At 40.6% G+C, this 21,926-nt stretch overlaps 1 protein-coding gene across 3 annotated transcripts in view; it reads left to right on the forward strand.

Annotated features, from left to right (window-relative positions):
* The window catches only part of LOC134169626 (contactin-4), a 341,881-nt gene that overhangs the window by 227,558 nt on the left and 92,397 nt on the right, over nucleotides 1-21,926 (forward strand). For all 3 annotated transcript variants that reach the window (XM_062630366.1, XM_062630364.1, XM_062630365.1), the window contains one exon: nucleotides 7,057-7,152. In XM_062630366.1, the coding sequence (XP_062486350.1) occupies nucleotides 7,057-7,152 (96 nt within the window). The remainder of the gene's footprint in view (nucleotides 1-7,056; nucleotides 7,153-21,926) is intronic.

Below are 21,926 nucleotides of genomic sequence, written 5' to 3' on the forward strand. Positions count from 1 at the left end.
AGGTTTCATAAATAAAGCACAAGCCCAAGTAGGTTCTAGTAAAGGCTAAAAGGATACAGCTCTTTTATTCTGCTTATAATTGAATCTTCTTTGCTATAAAGACTGATTTTTTTGTACATAAAACTTGAGGAAATGTTTCATTACTCTAGCCAAAGTTGGATAATGGTTACTGTGAAAAGCCATATGTTTTTGATTAGAATTTCCATATGCCATTTACTGAGACAAACTATCCAGTCTTAAGGGACTTTGGATCATTTCAGATAGCTTAAGCTTTTATTAAGCCACATTTTGAAGAATGTTGCTCAACGCAATACCCTACCCAGACAGCAAAGCTAGTAGGGTTGGCAGCTGGTGCTGGCACCTTCTGGGCTTTTGAGCATTTTTGAGGAATAAGCATTTGTATCAAACTGGCATCACCTAACAGTACCTCCGCAAGTTCTATCACTAAATATTAAGGCAGAGTTTTAACGGAGGCTACAGGAAAATCTATTAATGCAAGAAAAGACATTCAAGTTCATATTAAAGAGTGGGTGTTAGTGTGCGTGCGCTAACAGCATATTGCACTCTAGAGCATTTCAGCACCAGATGTCAAGGTTTTGTGCAAATATTAGCTAATTAAGCATCTTTCGAGAGAGACGGTTTAAGTGCTCTTCCTTGGAGATTTGCAAACTTTGTCACAGAGAACTTCAGTGATTTTTCCGAAGTCATGCAGTCACTAGTACAGTGGTGTCAGTGGTACAAATGAATGTATTTTTCACAGGTTAAATACATGCAGCTTTATACTCATATGGATCTGATAACTTTGATTTAGAATCAATACTGTGGAGGTGAAGAGGTTTAAGTAGCATCCTTATTCATTAAATGAAGGCTAAATAACTGTTAATCATGATAACCTGCCTGCATTCTTGTTAAACCTTCCTGTCATACACCTCCTTGGTCTGAAAACATTACTAATTGTGTCCTCACGCAATGATGGAGTTACTGGAGCTTGTACAATATGTTTCTGTTTTCAGTGGAGTCATTGATTTAGTGTTGCATGCTCCCAATAGGCTTTGCCAGGACCTCCAGAATGGGAAATATTTTAATATTAAATGTGTTAATATTAACTATTTAATATTAAATATTTAATATTAAATGTGTTAATATTTTCTTCCTCAATGGTTTCTCTTAATCAATTTTTACAATTCCTTTCTAAATAGAGAATGTCCAAGTTAAATAGGACAAAAACTACTGTACACCTGTGTTATTTTCCAGTCTTACAAATATCTGATCTTGATTACTTGAAATCACACATTTAAAATAAAAGCCTCATCTACAAGTTATTGATGCGAGTGACCTAGGATTTCTCATGCAGATGTATGATGCTTTGATTAGCTAGGTTAAGTTGACATCCTTCTTGTGTGTGCTATGCTGTGTTGTTTCCTTTTTGATCAACATTATCTTTTCATGATCAGGTACTGCCCAGTGCCATAAATCCCTGAGCTGTTTAACAGATACACTTTCAATAAAAGTCAGGCTGGGATCCTGGCTCTGACAAGTGGTTTCTATTCCTTTAAGCAGTCCTCAGTTCTTGTCATGTTTGGTTTATTTCAGGTATAAATATTTTTATTGAAATAAAAGCTCCTTTCTTTTTTGATCTGTATAATGATAGATCATTGTAATTGAAGCAATTCACAACCTAAAATCTTTAATTAAGTCACAAAGATGCCTGCATGCTAAAACTTGATGAATTTATCACTTACAGGCATTGTTTTGCTCTGTCTTGTTCTCTGCCTTCTATTTACAAGTGCTCATTGCATTTCACTATAATGTCCAGGTCCTTTATTTCTGTTATGAGGTATTTAGTACACCATGGGGTACTTTAATTATTAATCATTATGTGATTATTTTCAGATTTTATATATACTGTATTGCCAGGTCCCAAGGAGCAAACCTCTGGGGCCTTCAGGTCTGTTCGTAGGCATCAGGCCCCCATGCATTCACACTGGCTTCCAGGCCCCTTCCTCCTTACCAGTATTTCATGCATCTGAAGGCTAGGTAGGTGCAGTACCCCCATCACCGGCCATATTGGCCACCGTTTATCCCTAACTGAACCTGGCTGCTTCAGTGTGATTAAAGCCTAGTTAGTGTTTGTACGTGTTCTAGAAATGGGGTCTTGATCTCCAGTCATTAAGGATACTGAACCTACTGCTCTCTGTGGTACTTTATTCCAGCAGCTGATCATCATTATTTGTAGTAAGCTGAATTTCTCATCTCCATTTCCATGACTTCAGCTTTGTACCACTGGTTTTGCTATATCCTCCACTGGATTAACAAAGACTTCAAGGGGTGGCACCGTCTCCTCATGACAGTGCTTCTGCATGTAAACCAGAGATTTCTCACTCCTGTTTGAGAAAGTACTGACCTGTTCGAGGCTGTCACTTCCTCCCTCACAAAACTGAAATGTAACCAGAAGGAGTAGGAAATAAAAAAAGGTAAAATACATTGCAGTGAGAAAAATATGGGTAGAGGCCAGCCCTGTTCAGCACATGCTGAATAGCCATGCTGTGTCCTGGCGGTCCTCTGCTTGGGCACAGTGGCAGGTCCAGCAGCTGGATATCTGCACACCTCACATTTCTAAGTTCATCTAGTTCTGCTCAGGTGCAATTTCCAGTGGAAAGAGATCTAGTATCAAGGGAAATGGGGAGATATGATAGTCCAGCTTCACACATTCTTCCAAAACAGTAAGCATGCCAAGAAATAACTGAGCTTCCTGGCTTAATAAGTCATTTGGCATTCCTGTGGGTTTGTTAGTTTTTTTTCTGATTGGAAAATAAGAACAAAAATTCTCATATATACTATGACAAGTGCAAGGTCCTACACCTGGGTCAGAGCAATCCCAGGCACAGCTACAGGTTGGGCAGGGAAGAGATTCAGAGCAGCCCTGCAGAGAAGGACTTGGGGGTGCTGGTCGATGAGAAAATGAACATGAGCTGACTTCAGTGTGAGCTTGCAGCCCAGAAAGCCAACCGTATCCTGGGCTGCATCAAAAGGAGCGTGACCAGCAGGTCGAAGGAGGTGATCCTGCCCCTCTACTCTGCTCTTGTGAGACCTCACCTGGAGTATTGTGTGCGGTTCTGGTGTCCTCAACATAAGAAGGACATGGAACTGTTGGAACAAGTCCAGAGGAGGCCGCAAGGATGATCAGGGGACTGGAGCACCTCCCATATGAAGACAGGCTGAGAAAGTTGGGGCTGTTCAGCCTGGAGAAGAGAAGGCTGCATGGAGACCTCATAGCAGCCTTCCAGTATCTGAAGGGGGGCTACAGCGATGCTGGGGAGGGACTCTTCATTAGGGACTGTAGTGATAGGACAAGGGGTAATGGGTTAAAACTTAAACAGGGGAAGTTTAGATTGGATATAAGGAAGAAATTCTTTACTTTGAGGGGAGTGAGGCACTGGAACGGGTTGCCCAGGGAGGTTGTGAATGCTCCATCCCTGGCAGTGTTCAAGACCAGGTTGGACAGAGCCTTGAGTGCCATGGTTTAGTGTGAGGTGTCCCTGCCCATGGCAGGGGGGTTGGAACTAGATGATCCTAAGGTCTTTTCCAACCCTAACTATTCTGTGATTCTATGATTCATATGTAACTGAGGGTCTTTAGGCTTAGGGGCAAAGAGGACTGAATCTTAATGTTCTCATCAGGGGAGACATACAGCCGAACCATTTCTGCTGTATTTCAGAGTCATTCTGCAGTATTGAATGTTATTTTTTCTTCTTCTTTTGCTGTCCCTTTGGTATTTTTAATGTCAAACAAATAATTTCTTACGTACTCTCTGGGGAAAGTAGAGAGGCACTAGAAAGCTGTGTTTCCCTGGGAGGAAGATAATAAACATGGGGAAAGAAATGTTAGAATGCTTCTTCTGTGTTAAAGCATCCTGTGGGGTGGTTTTCAGCAAGTGTGTTAAAACTTCTGTTCAGCTAGTGGTTTCACCTCCGTGTATGGGGAATTCAGTGGTAGGAAATTTCAGTGCAACATTCTGCACCCATTAGAGCAGAATTCTGTAGGAAAGGTTTTTGTCCACTTTGCACAGCATGTGAAAGCAGAGGGGAACCTCTGGAACCCGCATCACTAATCTGTATGCTTTGTAACCATTCAGCAACACTAATATTGTTCCTAATTTCTTGGGAAATTGCAAGATGGTGTTTAGATGAAGTTTCTTGCTAATACAGTCTTAATGATACTGGTAATTCAAGTCAGTATTTAGGTATTGCAAAAATAAATCTAAAGTGTGGATTTCAGAATGCATGAGCATAATCAGCCCAATCAGTTTGAGATATTCACCTTTCTTATAATTATCTTAATCTTGTTATTTTACTTGGAGCCAGATTTTAAGTACATGCATGAGGCTTTTCAGAATAGACAGTTGACTTCCAAAGCTTGATAGTTTTCACTACAAGTGACAGTGATGAATGTTCTGCTTTGTTTGCTGCCTCCAATTGGTTTTGACCATTCCTTCATCATTTCCTACTTGTTCACCCAAGCAGACACTTCTTTCCTTTTCTTGTCATAAATATATAGCTGTTTTGTCAACAAATAGCATCATTTCTTTCTTCAAAAAAAGACCAAAACTAAACAGAGGACTAGATTTGTGTTTAAACTATTGAGTTATGCACTTTCTCTCCATACTATTGTAATCAAGAGTTGCTGGCTCACCAAGCAGGTGGCTGTTTCTTACTATTAGTAATGAAAGCCCTTTCCCATTCTCTCCTCTGCAATTAACAGAATTCCCCAGAGCACTGTGTAAGTAAGCTTAAACACACAGGCTCAGAATTCAAGCAATTTTTCTTTGATCTGTTCCGTGGCAGACCTGTGTCTCGCTTTTTTAGGATTCAGGCCTGAAAAGTGAATTCTTTATAATCTCTAAAATGTTTTATGTATGTATATGCATATGGCATAACTTACTAGTTCTGTCAACTAAAGGATGAAGTGGATGAAGATATAAACATCTAAACCTATATATGAAGAATCTTCCATTAGATATTATTTTATACGTACAAATACTCCTACAATTTTCCTTGTAGTGCATATATATGTTTGTATATACATGTCCAGAAAGCATCTGCTTTGGTCATTGAGACTTGTTTTAGTTTTACTTTACTCTTTTGCTTACTGGAAATAATGTAAAAAACATTTCCTAATACCATATTTATTCCTTGAAGCATCATTTTGGTTTCATGCTATTATTCCTTGTGCAACTGTTCTCAGTAAGGATGGAATCCAGTCTTGTGCCTGTGTGCATTCAAAAGATATTTAAGTGTATGGGACTGACAGGTGGCCAGAGGAATGCAATAGGGGTTCCTGAAAAGTACATTCCACCTTTTTTATGGAACTTAGGACAGAAAAATTATATCTCTCTTTTTCACTGATAATGGGTTTTCTTCTGTTTTCCTTCTGTGTTTTTATCTAGGCCAAAACATACAGAAGGACAGAGAAAATTACCCTGCTCAAATCTGCAAGCCCAGACTATGACTTGAGGCTGGGAAATTCCATGCTTTATTGTTTCCTTGTACCTACACAGAGTCTGAACAAACAGCTCACATTAGTCAACCTGCTGTTAAATTGCTAGCCAGGTTAAATTTAGACTGTTTTTAATTGCAAGTGTAGCTTTGAACCTCCTGTGTGAACCCATTTTGCCCAGAGGGTTTGATAATGCAACAGCCTTAGCACCCAGTGCAGACAGCATCACTTCACAGGGTCAGACATCAGTGTCTGTCCATGGGTTGGGCAGAAGATGGGTGGGAGGGAGGCAGGTTTGGACTAGTTTTGTCTTCATAAATAACGCACTGTGGTGCAGCAGGTTGTTTCAGTCCCCACGATACTTACCCACTAAAATGCAAATGAAAAAGCTGAAATAATATAAGAAGATCCTGGGAATGATGTAACAGATAGCATAAGGGTATGGAAGAACAGTGCTGGAAATCTCACAATGGTTACTAGCACTGTAACAAATTGTTATCACTACTTCCACTGTCATTCCCTTTTTGCTTGGATTTTGTCCTGAATTTGGCTTTAGCAGGAAGAGTCCATGAAAAAGGTTTCTGAAATAAAACAGTGCTTCTGATTTTCTAATTTTAACTTTTTTTTTTTTTTTTAAGTATGCATGCCTGTGTTTCCAGAAAACATTTTCAAGAGAGGATAAAAATCAAGGCTTTTCATCCTTGTAACCATATAATGATGTCCCTACTCTTCCTGCTGTTAAATATTTATCACCTGTGTGTTTTCCCTGGTTCCCAATTGCACTGACAACAGGTTTGTAATCACTAAACCATGGCTCAGCTACACTGAAAGCAAAAAAAGAAAAAGTAAAGAAAATTGAAATACAAGGGGCTGTTAAAAGGCTACCAAAGTGATTCAGTGTATTAGGGCTCCTGAGCAGCAGCCACTGGTGATCAATACCTGGTGCCACTGCTCAGCTCACAGTCACCTCATCACTTAATAGCAAGTTCCTTGAATTCAGTGTGCAGGGAGAGAAAAGAGGGAGTTACATTTTTGGAGTGCATGGCCTCTGAAGGAGAGGAAAAAGAGAAAGGTGTAAGAAGGACTTTAATTAAAACACTGTGTGGCTAACATAGAGCTGTTACAAGAGACTTCCTTATGGGAAAGGGTTTCTGCACATGGGTTGCAAGGGCGTCAGTAACAAGCCTCCTAAAGGGAAACAGACTGGGTTATAACGGAAGTGTTTAAGGCAGTAATTCTTCATAGATTCATAAAACAAAACTCTTACCAGTGTTACAGGTTGCTGGAGTTTTCTCTAGGTGTGTCTTCTGCCCTAGGTAAATCGGCACTTTTTTCCCCTTACCAGCCGTGCAGCCTGGAGAGACATTTACTCATCCTGTTGCTGCTTCTGTGCACATCACCTTCCCACTGCCCTGCATTCCACCCAGGTCCCACCAACCACCCCCCAAACTGATGTTCACCTTGTTTCTATGTTGTGCAGCGAACTCTAACTAACCCTCTGTACTTCTCGTGAGGAGAAACGTTAAACTCCCTCTAACCGAGTTCTTTCTCTCTTCGCAGATCTTGAGAACTTCAAAACCAGAACAAGAAGCACTGTCTCTGTCCGCCAGGGCCAGGGCATGGTGCTGCTGTGTGGACCACCACCGCATTCTGGAGGTAAAGTGGGTTCCTCCTCTTGTTTCCAGCACTTGGCGACCTTAAGCAAGGTTTTCATTCTCAGGATATGTTCTGGGAAGTTTAAAAGGGCAAACCTTAAAAAAAAAGAAGGCTATGGCAGTGCTAGCCTGACTGAATGGATCATGCTGAACCCATAGAATGGTTTGTATTGACTAAACGCACTGGGAGATCTCCAGTTGGTGTAAATACAGAGAAATAGACAAATTTTACTGCATTATGGGTATGTACTGATTGAAACAGAATATAAAGCAGTGCGTGCATATACAGAAGATAAGGCCAAGATCTTGTGCAATTTTCAGAAGCTTTTCTGTATGTGGCCTGGGTGTGTCTTCTGCAAAAAGGTTGAAGATTGCTTTTATGCATCATCTTTTCATTATTAGTCGTTTTTTTTTCAAACACTCATTGTCACTCTTTTGCCTCCTGGGTACTTGGGATCCATTAGCAATTGTCCAGGTCTCATATGATTTAATTCTGGAAAGGCAATACATATTCTTCCTACTGTTTTTATGGCAGCGATACTTTAAAATCCATTATTATTACAGAGACAGGTACTAACTGTAACTCAGAGCTCATTGAGTGTCCAGAAATACAGACTGTTGAGAAAAGGACATAAGCTGTCTTGACAGTTACTGGCATCTCTGCCTCTGAAAGAGGTAGGTTTCTGACTTTGGTGGAGAAACAGAAAAGCTGTAGTAGCAGACAGGCAAAAAATAAATAATTGATGGCACTAAGGAAACTAGTGTTAACTCAGTGGCAAAGGCAAAATTTGGTAGGGAAAGAATAGATTCAAAGTGAAATTTACCTATAGCCAGTTACAATAAGTAATGAAGAGAGGCAGTGGGGTAGCCATGTATGTTAGGGAGTGTTTTAACTGTCTAGAACTTAATGATGGTGACAATAGTGTTGAGTGTTTATGGGTCAAATAGGAGCAAGTGCTTGAGGAGCTTCTTTGTTTTCATCTGACCAGCTGGTAAATTTATTCAGCTGGGGCCCCTCTCACCTTTTAGTCTGGAGATTATCATGAGAAATTCAGTGTCTCAGCTTTCTGATGTTCATTACACGAAAGCTGTTCTTGAATCTGTGATATCAAGTCCACAGAACTAGTCGTTACCACAGTAGCTAACTTATATGAGAGTGGCAGATATAGAGTTAAATATTCCCTAAAATTATGCGCCTTTTGGTCTGGGTAGATGGGCCCCTGCAGGTGGATCTCATTGCCATATCTGATGAGGCAGCTGCCAAAGCTAGGTATTAAAAACCACTGAAGACTGCTTGTGGGTCAGCCATGAACTCATTTGCAGTCTGCAGTGCTGTGGGTGGAGCATCATTTTTAGCTTAATTTCCATAGTGAAGAAAGGTGAGGAGGTTTGGAACAGAAATGCTTTGTGATTCTGAAATCTGAATGCCTTGAACGTGAGACGGAAGATCGGTGTGTGCCCTCATCCTATCCCAGACTGATTGTGCTGCTCAAAGGTGGATAGTATCAACCAGCCAAGCTCAGGGAGGGCTGTGTGGCTGGATACTGAGCTGCACTGCTCTGAAGAGCTCAGGAGGTTTTGTGCCCTTTTCCAATTAGAGTTAACCCCATCCACACAGCCCACTACTGCGGGCACTGGGGGCCATGCAGTGCTTCGTCCCATTTCTGCCCAGTCAAGTAAGCTACTATCTCCTAAGAGGGACATAGGGACTGCATAGACAATGCAGAGACGAGGTGGAATTGTGTGCATTTGTCTTAGTCTCCTTAGCAAACTTTGCTCTGTGGTTATGGAGAGTTTTCTGTTCTGCTGTAAGAAATCTTTGTCTGGAGATGTGGTGGCTGGTAGTGGTTCATGCAAACAGGAAGAAGGAAATTGTGGTACATTTGTTCAGGGGAAAGCTTTGGTGTACGTACTGATGATCACAAAAGCATTCCAGAAAAGTGCTGGTGTTGTTTCCTGTTTGGGTTCAGTATGCATGAAAGAGCATCTTACAGGGACCGGGAGGTAATCATGTTTCTATTCCCAGAAAGGCACAAAACTCAAGGATAATTATTTCCCTCAATCATCCGGATGAGGGATGACTTTCCTGTGTGACCACTACCTATGACCTGCTCTATTCCAGCTAGAAAATTATTTTAATTGTAGCCAGATCCACAATTAGTTTAAATTGATACTAGTGCAATTTTGTAATTAAGCAGGGCTGGAGTTGTGCCGGTTGTTTTCTGGTTTGGATTGAAAGTGTTTGATGGAACAGCAAAATAGGTCCAGTTAATTCAGACTGAGCCCCTTGTTCTGCAGGAATTAATCTTCTCCATGGCAGTATTTTCTTTTAGTTTTCCTTTCTCCTATGGTTAGAAGTAAGGGCAAGTTTCAAAAGCAACTGCAAAGTTAATGCTTTTCAGTCGTGTGCATCGTGTTTCCGTTAGCGAACTGCATGTCTCCCAGTGTAATCGAAGCTATTTGGTCTCTAGCAGTCACTGCACAATTACCACAGCTATCTCCTGTTCCAGCTCTGGGCAGATGGAGGTTCGTAAGAGAGTATCAGATATCACTGGGAAGTAGCTGCACGTCAGGAAACCGCCGTGTTCATGAGCAGCTGCCATCCCCAGGGCCCAAGGCAGTGTTTGCAAAGCAAAGCTGTAGAGATCAGTTCCTTCCAATACCCCAGTATGCCGCGGCTGGGATATTACATTGCAAGTATTTAACGTTGTAGTGCAACAGTAAAAAACATTCAGGGTAAAAGTGAAAAATAGAACATCTCATTGAAAGTATGAGGGGTGTTAAGATAGAGAAAATGCAATTACTTATTTTGGAATTTCATTAGGACAAGAAACCTAACTTCATCAACCTTGCAAAAAGTGCCTGGCCACATTAATGACCACTGCTGAAGCACAGGACTGTCGAGGCTGGGGGGGGGGAGGATAAATTATTATTACTATTATTATTATTATTATCATCATGATCATTGTTGCTGTGATTATTTAGTTTCTGATGTGAACTGAAAATGAAATCTTTAAAAAATAATAATTTTAAAAAAGAAAAACTGTTTGATCTGAGAATAGCTGTTGCTTTGATGGTGAGAATATTCACTAGACTTGTAGAAGCCTGGGGAAAAAAACAAACATCCTGGCCAGTTCCTGAGCACAGAGCTTAAGACCTGGTGGCAGAGACAGAGGGTCGAGAAGTTTTGCTTGATAGGTAAGGCTTCCCAGGTGTCTGAGGAGGGATCAGTGCCAGCGTCATCTCCATTTTCAGGTGACTCAAGTGGCAACTCTTAGAGACCCCCTTAACTGAATAGATTTGAGAAAAGGAAAATAGCAAATTAGAAGGGAATTATTTTCTGTCCACTGTTGTGTCATTGGTTGTGTTGGTCTTAATAATTGTGGATTTTACTAAAAACCTGTCCATCTTCATCCAGACCTTTATCCTTCCAACTGTATTTCACTGTAATACTTTGCTACTTGGAAACATCCATATTTAAAAAGCTGGCAGCTAAAAGTGAAATTATGTTGCCCTACATATATTAGCTGTTGAGGATTGCTTTTTTTTTATCTTGTTTTTAATGATGCCAAATAAAGGGCTTCCTACTGTTCAAATGTTACAAGAAATTCATCCTGAAAAGGAAAACAAATGATTAAGAAGTATTTTTAGCTTCATAAAATGGGCCTTGTACAGCTTGCACAGAACAATTTGGGTATTGCCATGTATTATCCCAATTTTTAGTTTAATATGAGTTGGAAATTCAGCATATGAATCTAGGCTTCCTCCCCGGTCCCCTGAGATGAAAATGAAATGTGTATTTCTTGCAGCATGGTTTCAGCAGGGAGTCGCTATTTTGTCAGGTCAGTGCGCTCTGGTGTTACATTTTGTTAAGCAGCATAATGATGTGATTGCCTCCTATGATGAAATGCATGCTGAGTCCTGGAAATTTGCAAAATAAATGTTCATCTGGAGCTTGGGAAGTTGCTGGACTGAAAACGAGAATAAATGCAAATCAGACATTTGCTTAGGTTGTATTTTCTGCTCTTAGAGCAGTAGATGCCTGAGCCCCCGAAGCCAGTCCTGCTGTATTTATGGTGCCCTGTCTGTTAAGAGTTTTCAGTTTTTTCCTTTTTTGTTTGCCTTCCCCATTTGTTCGCTTACATGCACTAAATCAGCATAAGAACTAGTAGAAACCTACCTGTGCTGTTAGCATAATTACCCTGCACATAAATGGTTTTCCCTCATTATTTCCTCTGCTTTTTTAGTCAAAAGCCTAATGATGGCTGTGTGTGGACAATTCTGCCTGTGAAGCTCTATGGACAAAACAATGTAAAAGTGAACACTGCTGTGGGAACATGTCATTAGGGGCCATGTAACAGTATGCTGAGTGGCTGTAGATGTTGAAGTGGACAAGAGAAAACAATCAAAGGTCCTAAAAGTATGTGCATAGCTAAAATGTGGGTAATAGTTTTGTTGCAGCACATGAGGGTCCCCATCACAGCTGCTGGCCCATACCACAGTGTTAACTGGGCAGTCCCCAGTATTTGAATCACATTAACAAGTTGGAAATGGGGGGAGCATCAAAAAGTTTTTATGACCTTTTTGATGAGACTAGTTAAGGTATCTCAGCATGTCTTAGTATGAGCTCTATAATTTAGATGCCATAAAATAATTCGCTATTGCTTTACATTTTCAAAGCCCTACTAGATCAATACCATTTGCTGTCTTTCTCCAGTAGAGCTATAGAGTAATCAATCTGGGGAAGATATTGCTAGCCAAAATGGGGAAAGGGGGAAAAAACAAAGCAACAACAAAAAAAAGAAAAAAAAAAGAAAAAAACCAACCCTAACCTTTGTTTTGTTCAAAGTGTTTCATTCTGTTGTATTTTTAAGCCTTCTTACTACATTTAGATATATTTAGAAATCATGGAGCATTTCAAAACATAAAACAGTAAAGCTGTTGGTGAAATGCTTTCCTTTCAAGAGGAGCTGTGTAGGGGCAAACAGAGTAGCTTTACTTGTTTGCTTTTTTTTTCCAGTATTTTTAATCAAATTTGGCAAGATACATTTCGTTGTTAAGATAAACTTAATTTAAACAAAAAAAAAGCCCACAAAACCAAAGCACGCACTCACTTGTGTTTCTCAGGGCCCTGAATATAAGTTGCGCTCCATAGGGGATATGCTTGGGAAGTATTTGGAGGTCACTGTCTTTTAACTTTATCTCAAAGTTTTAAAACCAAAATATTTCCTTGTGCCAAATAGTTCTTTTAATTGAAGTTTGTGGGAACTGAGTGATTTAGCAGCCACTTTTACTAGATTTATTTGATAGTCAGGGCAGGGTTAGTTAATATTTTAACAACTACAGTCTTCAAATACCTTCTAACATCCCCAGTTTTTCATTGTGAGTCTAGAGTTTAAAAATCCCAGAATCCTAGAAAGGTGTACATGTTTCACTTGGCAGCCTAGTAGCACACCCATAAGCATGTGAACAAAGAAGTGTGTAAATACTTCCCCTTCCTTCTTTGGGAAGATAAATGACCTTGTCTTTTAGGATTTCCTTTATTGCCCCCTCCCCGATTTTCTCTTGGTTCATCTTTAGAAAGAGCTATATACACAGTGTTCTCATGACATTTGCCTTCTTGCCCTCGTGGGAAAACCTTATGGAGTTAGAGATTTCCAATTGCTGTGAGAAATTAATGTATACAGAGAACTGGTGAAAGTGATCTTTCAATTGATTATTTAAATTTTGTATTCCCTAGAGGTTAGAGGTATGTCTTATTCTGAGATATCTCTGTCCATAGCCCCTACTACCCCTTTAACATCTGTAACATGTTTATTTTCACGCCTCATAATTTATCTCAGTAATCTGTGCAAGAAAGAAATTAGCCAATAGCTTTTGTAGATGGCAAAATGCTTAGATGTACAAATGGAAACCTGGTGATGCTTCTACAGTACATGACTTCCCACTTGCATAGGGCCTGTAACAAAGTTCCTGGTGTCCCAGGAACTGACCCTTCCCAACATAATTTCTAGTCCTGAACCTCAGTTCCCCGCACTCCTCTGCTCCTTGCTATGGAGGTGGACAACCTTCCTGAGCATCTGGGGGCTGTCTCTTTGACTGAACAAAGACAAGAGTTAAAGAAAAATAAGCTTTCTGTCCCTCTGCAGAGCCCATGTTCTCAATGCACTTGTAAAATTCCATCTTCCCAAAGAGGAGGAGATTCATTAAATCTCAGTTGTTCAAGTAACTCCCATCTGACGCCATTACTCCTGTTGGGAACCTAGCCGTGGAGCCTGTGTCTGTGAGCTGAAATGTTGACAGAGAATTATTCTCACATCTTTTCACATAATGGATGTGTTCAGGTTTTCTCATTCTATCCTGCCTTTTATTTCCCAGAAGCTAGGAGAACTTTTAGTTCTGTTGCACAGCTTAATCAAGTAGAACTAACTAAATTTTAGCATTTGACAGAAGAGATGGCAATTCCGATTTCATCTCAATCTCAGCCTTTCATGCTGTATGGTAGGTAGTGAAGTGTAGACACCAGACATGTTTTCAGAAAGCACTTTACTGATTACAGTGGTGCTGAGACCACTTCTGTGCTTGGCAGAAAAATGATTAGTCTGTGCTTACTCATCTGGTCAGGTTTTCTCTCTTTTTTAACAAAAAAAATAGCAGTGATGGGCACTTTGTGGGCTGGAAACATTGAAAACATTTTGGCTGTAACTATGGCTGATGGCCTCTGTTATGTGGTGAATGGTTTAATAGGTTTGTCTTGTAAATAATCTATCACACAAATCACATCTTGTATTCTCTCGTGCTCATACAGCCCCCCCTGCCCCGCATAGTATAAGGAGGAAGGGGAGAAAAACTGGGAAAACTAATCAGAACAGTGTAGAGGGGAAAAGGCAATTATCAGGTATTTTCATACCATCAAGAGGATCAGTGTGTGGGGTTTTCAACCCCCGAGCAACACTGCTCAGCAGGGAGTGCTTTGGAACAGAATTTTCTCTGTTGTAGCTATTTCTCTGTCAAGTATTTGTGCCTGTTTACTCCCCATCCTGTACTGCAACCTTACACTTGTTTCTCCTTTGAAAACTGTCACACTGCCTTTTCATTTGGCACTTATGAAGAATTAATACATTATTAATAAATGTTTAGAGTTGTCATTTTAACAATGGAACAAACGTTTGTAATATTCTCCCTTAATCAAAGTTTGTGTTAAAACTGTGGAAAACAGTCAACTTTGAAAGCAGTAATGGAATGGGAAGAAATTTCTCTAGAAACAGCTCATAGCCAGAGAGGCCAAGGACATTTCCACCTTACATCTGCTTAAAAGCAGGGGATTATTTCATTTTGCCCAGGCAGCATCAGCCTGTTCTGCCTACACTGCAACATTTATGCTGCTGAGTGAATGCATCTAGCGTTTCTGCTGGATGGCCAATTCAGAATGGCTTTAGGCAAAAGCCTTGAAACACATGTTCCCTTATGTGTTAAATCAGCTTCTTGATACCAGGTCTTGTGGCACATTCCCGATTAATATGAAATCTTCAGAGGAATGGAAAGTCGAATCCTACAAGTTCTGTTAATTTTCTGTATTTGTTAGTATGAGAGCGCTCCTCCAGCCACATTTCTTCCATAACAGATAACTTGGAACATCTGGTGTCCCCACTCCTTAATACTCAGCCTTAATTTTCCTGCATTTTCTTCCAGTGTGGTTTGCCCAAGAGCTTTCCAAGCATGTACCTCTTGCACAACCCTTATACCCAGAACTGGGCAGTTTCTTCTTGCCAAGCAGATTTGCCAGAGTACTAAACCACCCCTCCCTTCTTATTGAGACATACTTTCTCTTCCTTCTCTCCTATCTTAATGTCTTCATAAGCCTTTGCTGCTTGGTCAGATTGGTTTCCAATTAATGAGAAGCTGATTTAGAGAGGAGTATCTCACAGATGGGTGGGCAACATGGTTTTAAAAGTTCCATTTCTCTAGGAAACCAAGAAAAAAATCTCCTAAGATGATTGCAGGTTGGTTCAGCTGTTTGTCAAAATACTGCAAGGTCATTGAGCAGCCTTTCATAGATCACTCCAAAGGCTGGAGTCAAAATATGAGCACGTAAACTGTCCCTTGGGGCTGGGAAAGAAAAAGAAGAGTCAGTGAAATATTTTGCATTAGCAGTAGTCAGTCATGTTTACAGCATATTTGAATGTGACAATGGCACTGGGGTTGCTGTTGGCAGACATGGTACCTACAGTATCAGCAGGAGTTGCAGACCTCTCTTGTTTGCAGGGCAGGAGTTAAACTGTTGTGCATGAACGGTTCTACTTTCAGGATGCAGGGAATGGTGGAGTGAAGGCTTGATGTCTAAGCAAACAGGAAAATGCCACAGTAGGTTGGTGTTCCCCATGAGCAGGAGTCCAGCATCTTACAGATCTTTCTTGGAGTGGGAAAAAGTGAAATTCAATCAGAATTAGTCTAGGTACTGTTCACTGGAAGAGGATGCAGCATGCATATTGAATATGTGCAGGAGATGGAGAAGACCACGAGGACAGAAAACAGTGTAGCATGAAAAATACCTCAATCTGTTACAGATTTTTTCTCCTAATAGTGACTAACACTCATACGTCCCCATGCAGTCATCAAATTCCCATGTCCAAAGAAGTGCCAACATTTTAAAAGTGGTTTCCAGATCATAAGCTCAGTAACCCTCTGAGGGACTTATCTCAGGCAAAGAACCAGAAAACAACTTCCCCAAACCTGCCAGTTCCTAGCGCCTTGCAACATAACTGCAAGGCGAGGCTCCTCCTCATGAGAAGTTTAGTGATGCTCCTGAAAGCTGGAGCCAGATCTAAACTGCCTGGCAACTTAGATCATCTTCTCAACCACCCAAAATTCACTTGAGGTATCTCTTTCCCATAGTAACATTACAGAGAGTGGGCAAGTCAAACATGGGACTTCCTCACTGGCTCTGGGAAAGCGTAATTCTTCTGCGTCTGGTATTGAAGATTATTACAGTTCAGCAAAAAATGGGTTTCATGAAACATAAAATCAGGCATATGAAACTCTTATTTAAGTAAGAAGTGATTGAGAGTTGTAACTTCCCCTTGAAGTGCATCTCCCATCATTTATTTTTTATACTATGCCACGGTCACTGTTTAAATTATTAAAAGCAAGAAGTAAAAAGCTTATCAGGAGATAGAAATGGATTAGATTAAAATTAATCTAGCATAATCCTTTCTCTAAAACTGCTGATTCAGTTTGTGCTCAAGTTTATCAGTGTATTTGAGGATAAGGGATAAGGATAATTTCTTCCCTAATTTAGGAATGCTTCAGCTTGATATTTCTGACAGCACAGAGAACATGCAGTGCTGTTTTAATTGCAAAATCTATGAAATTGCAAATATTTCCAATAATGCAGATGCCAAACTCGTCTTAGATTTACACTAATTTAAGCACCTAATTTGGTAAAGGTGATCTGCTTTATTTCAAACAGGGATGAATTTTGTGAACAGAAGTTGCAAAATAGGGTTGCAGTCAAGAACAGACTTTGACACGGGCACTGAGACTCAAATTTTCAGCTGGCATGTGTCATTTATCACCTCCAGTGTCAGCACTGCTGCAAGATCCCTACCAGCCACCTACATGTTCGTGTCTCAAGTAGGCTGTCATGGGCAGACAGTGAGGTAGGATGTCTGGGGTTTGTAATGCTTGCTGCCCTTCCAGAGAACTAGAGGGGAGGAGGCTCAGCTCTCCAGTTAAGACCTTGGAAATACCAAAATAATAAGGAACATGACACTAATGGATTTTTTTTTTATTTATCAGTGACAGCTTGGGACATCTTTAAAAAGAAATCATCTGCGAGCTCGTCATGTGGTTCATTCCCCTGTTCAGTTGCAGTCACCAGTAAATGAAGATTGAAATAGTATTGAAAGGGGGTAGAGCTGACAGGGGCTGGCTAAAGATGAGTGAAATCTGCTGTCTGACAGAATTCAGTCAATAGGCATTTATCAAAAGTTGTAACATATGTGATCTCTTTATAAAACAAATTAGAGATCTGAGTCTAGTTCCCAGGCTTCACTAAGCATGTTGCAACCGCCCTCACCCTCCAAACCCAGCCTTAGCCGGCCTCTTCAGCCAAAGCTCTCAGAAGCATAGAATCATAGAATAGTTACGGTTGGAAAGGACCTTAAGATCATCAAGTTCCAAGCCCCCTGCCATGGGCAGGGATACCTCCCACTAAACTAAACTAAGCATCCAGGGCTTCTGATCCTTCAGTTCCTATGAGATGGGCATAGCAGAAAGTGGGTTGCTGACACAATCAGAGCAGTGATGTATCTCCACTTTCACAATCAAATATGGGTTTCCAGATCCCTGAATGTGTATACTGCTTCATTTAAGTCAATAGTCCTGGCTATGTGAGCACTCCTTTCTGTAAGGGTGATATTTTGTTGTTGGAAAACAAAAGGTGGTATTGGTTTTGGCATTTTCTGTTCCCTGATACATATAGAATGTCTAAATGTGCCACAGTGAAGTTGTTTTCAGATGATAGATATCAAAACTATCAAATACGTGAAGAGAATGTTTTTTTCCCGTGTACTACAGGAACATGCCACAGCATCACGTAGCAGTGCCTGTCTGTGTGGATATCTCCCCTAAAGGACATACCACCTGCACTGCTTGCCCAGATATTTCAACCTTGGAATTGATAGTTATATTAATTCACTGCAGTAAGAAAATTCTCTGCAACCAACTTTCTTTTTTTAGAGGTTTGATCTAATCTCTTATAGCTACAGTAAGAGGCTGATCAAAGGTAGTGAAAGCTGGTATTAAAGGATTAGCTAGGTCACATTGAAATATGTGTTAAAACAAGCCCAGAGACCTTTAGGTTTACTGAAGTAAGTGCACAAAAAAAATAAAGATTTTTAAGCTAACTCTCTCTGACTTTAAACAGAAAACAAACTGATGGATTAAATCTGTGAGTCATTCCTTAAGGTGATGTGTGTAGCACTTCATGTAGGACAAGTCTGGAAAATACAAGCAATGATTGAATCACACAGCAGGAATACAATGCAGAATTAAAAAAGTGTATGCATCATTTATGCATGTGCCCAGCTTACAGCTTATCTATTTTCATTTGATGTCTGCCTCTAAGTAATGAGCATTTGCAGTCCAGCCCTCTTTATCCTTTTTTTTTTCTGGCCAGTCTCTCCTCCCCTCTCTCTCCTTTCCATTTGCTACTGACAGTATCTGCCACAGAGGTACTTTATCTCTGGCTGTCAGGTGAAGATGAGTATTGCTTTGGAAGGATGTTGAGGCCACTCTGTGGACCATATCAAGCTATTATTATTCTTTTTTTTGCCACCATTTCCTCATTGATATCAACTTACAAACAGAGCATCATACAGATCTATACATTGCTCAGTGGGAAAAGCTGTGAAATCATCTAGGCTTGGATCAGTGTCATAGGAGGCCAAGCATATGTCTTCTGGCTTCCAGAAGGATGGTGTTGCATGATTAGCAGGACTAAAGGTTGTAGCAAATATACTGCTATTCACCACTTGTGAGTCCTTTCTGCATTGCTGCTCTTTTTAAGGTTGGTTTGATGAAGTTACATTGTAGTTACATTAATGGCACATTACATTGTATAATATTTTCCTGAAATCTTGATTTCACCACTAATCAACCGCCGTGACAAGCCATGAGTACTCCTTTATGCAAGGCGGCGTAATGTTTCATTCCAGGATTTACCATCTGATAGCTCCCAAGGAATTTTTCTTAGCAGAAATAAGATTTCATTTTGTAATTCCCTTCTTCAATGGATCATTGTCTCTCTTCTCAGGCCCAGCAACCCAACTTTTCCAGTGTCTGGAGAATCATCGTTGGTTGATGCAGTTCGAGGTTGCATCTCTGTTGAGAAGGGGCATGGCCAAGGGGACCAACCCTTCCCATGGAGCCTTGTGGGTCACTGCTGGGGCAAACCTAGCTCCAAAACTTTAAGTTTAAACCAGAGGTGCATGAAATAAGTGGCATTAAATCTAACCTTCAACAAGGTTTTACCAGTTTCAGTAAACACTGAACCTGGTTCCCCGAAGGTATCATAAACTCTTACAACACAGGATGGGTTGGTTTGTGGGTTTTCTTTTCAGGCAAAACCAGGCTAAGCTGTAAATTTCTACAAGACCATTTATGAGTTTTGTCAGCTGAAAAAAAACATGTAGTTTTTTCTGAAACCTGACAGCCTGCATGCTAGATCAGTGGGGTTGTGGGAGGGTGTCTGCTGCCCATCAAACGTTTTTGAAATAGGTTTGTGTATTCAACTGTAGTAAATACAACAGCGTGGAACTCCATCTCGGAACATTTTCCATTCAGTTGTAGACAAAGGCTTCTGTTGATTTTTGTCCCTGAGGGAACTTTAAGTTCAAATTTTGTCAAAACCCTCAGCAGTACAGTGCAGTAGTCAATGTTCCTGGTGCCACAGCAGCCAGCGTAGCCGGCCATCAACTGGGGCTGGAAGCTGTTTGCAAGAGATAACCCAGGTGAGCTGTGTACAGCCATCAAGTATTTAACTATTTTAGGGATGTAGAAAAATGGGGATGCAGCAGATAAAGGTGATTATTGATTAGAGTTCAGGTAATGGAGACCTCTCACCTTTATAATTACCCATATGTGAAGCTCTACGTGCTGTGCGAGCATGGAGTTGAGGGGCTGGGAAACAACTGCAACTCACTGCAAATTGCTGTGAGGATGAGTCGGACACAGAACTTGGCTGAATTATACATTTTCCTCATTCTTACACACTTCTGAATTGCTAATGGACATGCAATGTACATGTGTATCCAGCACTAACAAACACATGGGCACAGTTATGTTTACAAAAGCAATTATATCTCTCCCCAGTAGAAAGGGGCTGCTTGCTGTTGCCATTAGTGTGTGGTCAGGAGATGCTAGCTCTGCAGCCTGCAGTACAGCCCTGTTTCCCCACTGGTGTGTGTTGTGCGCTGTTAAACCATATCTGAAGTTGTATATTGTCACCATTGGGGGTTTGTAAGAAAAAGATGGAAAAACTTCAGAGATATCATAGTTATGCCTCAGGTTGGAGAGATGACCTCTCAGGCTGTTCATTGCCTTCTGTGATATCATGTCTTTATGATGATTCCCATTACCACTGTATTACCACTGACAACAGTGACTTGTGGCGCTTTCACTCTGTTCCAAGTCAAATTCTGCAAATCAGTTCACTAATATTGGCAAAAATAAAGGGCATGTGTTTTTTTTTCTGTCCCATCTGGCAAGGACAGCATATTTCTTTGTATGCAGATTATTGACTGTCAGGCTACACAGTAACTGTATCATCAGGTTTAGCATAGATGAGGGTTCACCCAAAAATGTGTTATTAACTTTAGATTAATCTTGTTCATTATTTGTTACTCTTTTTATGAAAATCTGCATTGGAGGCACAGGAGCTGTGTGGTGTGATGTAGCTGGAGGCCCTATGTGATGGAGAGGGCAGAGCATGGAGTTAAGGGGAGAATTACCAAGTGATTTTTGCATCCTGGTTGATTCCATGAAATTATTCTGTATGTATTTAAGAGGAGAAGACAATAATTGATCCAGTGTTCTAGCAAGGCAATGAAATGGTCTGTAGGCCCACAAAAAATGTTTATGGTGCATAATTCATGTAGCTTTACTATTAAAATAAAACTGTGAAAGAGAAAAATGGTCAGAAACTGCAGTGCTGTTGCCAGCAAACTACTGGTATGGGTGGAGAACAGCCCTGTGGGGTTGGGTAGGGCCACAAACGTGATACATGGTGCCAGGGATTTGCCTTTGCCTGGTAAAATCCTCTTTCCTCTTCCCCAGCACACTCATAGCCAGTGTGTTGTGGTGTATCAAGACACCTTTCCAGCTCATGTTATGTTATTCATGGAGCTACAAATGTTGATTGCTTAATCAAATAGCAGTGAAATTTGAAATTACGAATATAACCTACAAGCAGTCAGCAAAATTTAGTAAGCAAGATGAGAATACAGAAATAATTCAAAGGACACTCATCAGATAATCAGTTATGCTTTATCATTTCCCAAATTTACCATAACCATCAAAACACCCTGTTAGTGCCACTTAAGAGAGATTGGAACACCAGGGAATGCAAGCAATCAGAGCAAAAAAATATAAAAATAAAAGAGAAGTCTGCAAATTATTCACCAAAAATTGGTCTTTATGAAGCTTATACAACACTGCTGGTGACAGAGGCATTATCCACTCAAGCCCATCAGGGTGCAGCTGCAGAGGTGTGCAAAGCTGGTATAATGGGGCATTAGCTTGTGTATGCCAGGGTCTGTGCCACAGTCGTGTTCTGATGGGGTAAAGCCTTGCACGTGGATGAAGCTACAGATTCTTCCCTCACTCCATTCAGGGCAACGTTATCCTATTGCTGTATAAGAGAAAATTATGTCTTGGCCAGACTTGGATTTGACTTAATGGTTTTTGATGTGCATAGCTTTTATGAACTGGATGGGGGAGGGGGAAGAAAATATGGGCTCTGATTGGGATTTTCTATGGCAAAGTAATGTTATAGTATCTGAATACATAAAATAAATAGCAGGTGTAAAGGTCTGGCACTTCCTAGCCGGGAGTGCAGCAAATGCTGGAAGGTGAAGAAGGGCTGAGCTTGTGTGTGCATCAACTTCTCTAATGGAAACTGAGATTATGAAGGCTCAGACGGTAATGTGCACAGAGCCAAGAAATATGTGTCTGTAGTAAATCATGCAAAAGCAAAAATGCTATAGCCAGTTGCTC

The sequence above is a fragment of the Pezoporus occidentalis genome, unplaced genomic scaffold, assembly GCF_034315485.1.
Source record: "Pezoporus occidentalis ecotype Australia unplaced genomic scaffold, CSIRO_AGI_Poc_V1 ctg35, whole genome shotgun sequence".
In the NCBI taxonomy this organism is placed as follows: Eukaryota; Metazoa; Chordata; class Aves; order Psittaciformes; family Psittacidae; genus Pezoporus; species Pezoporus occidentalis.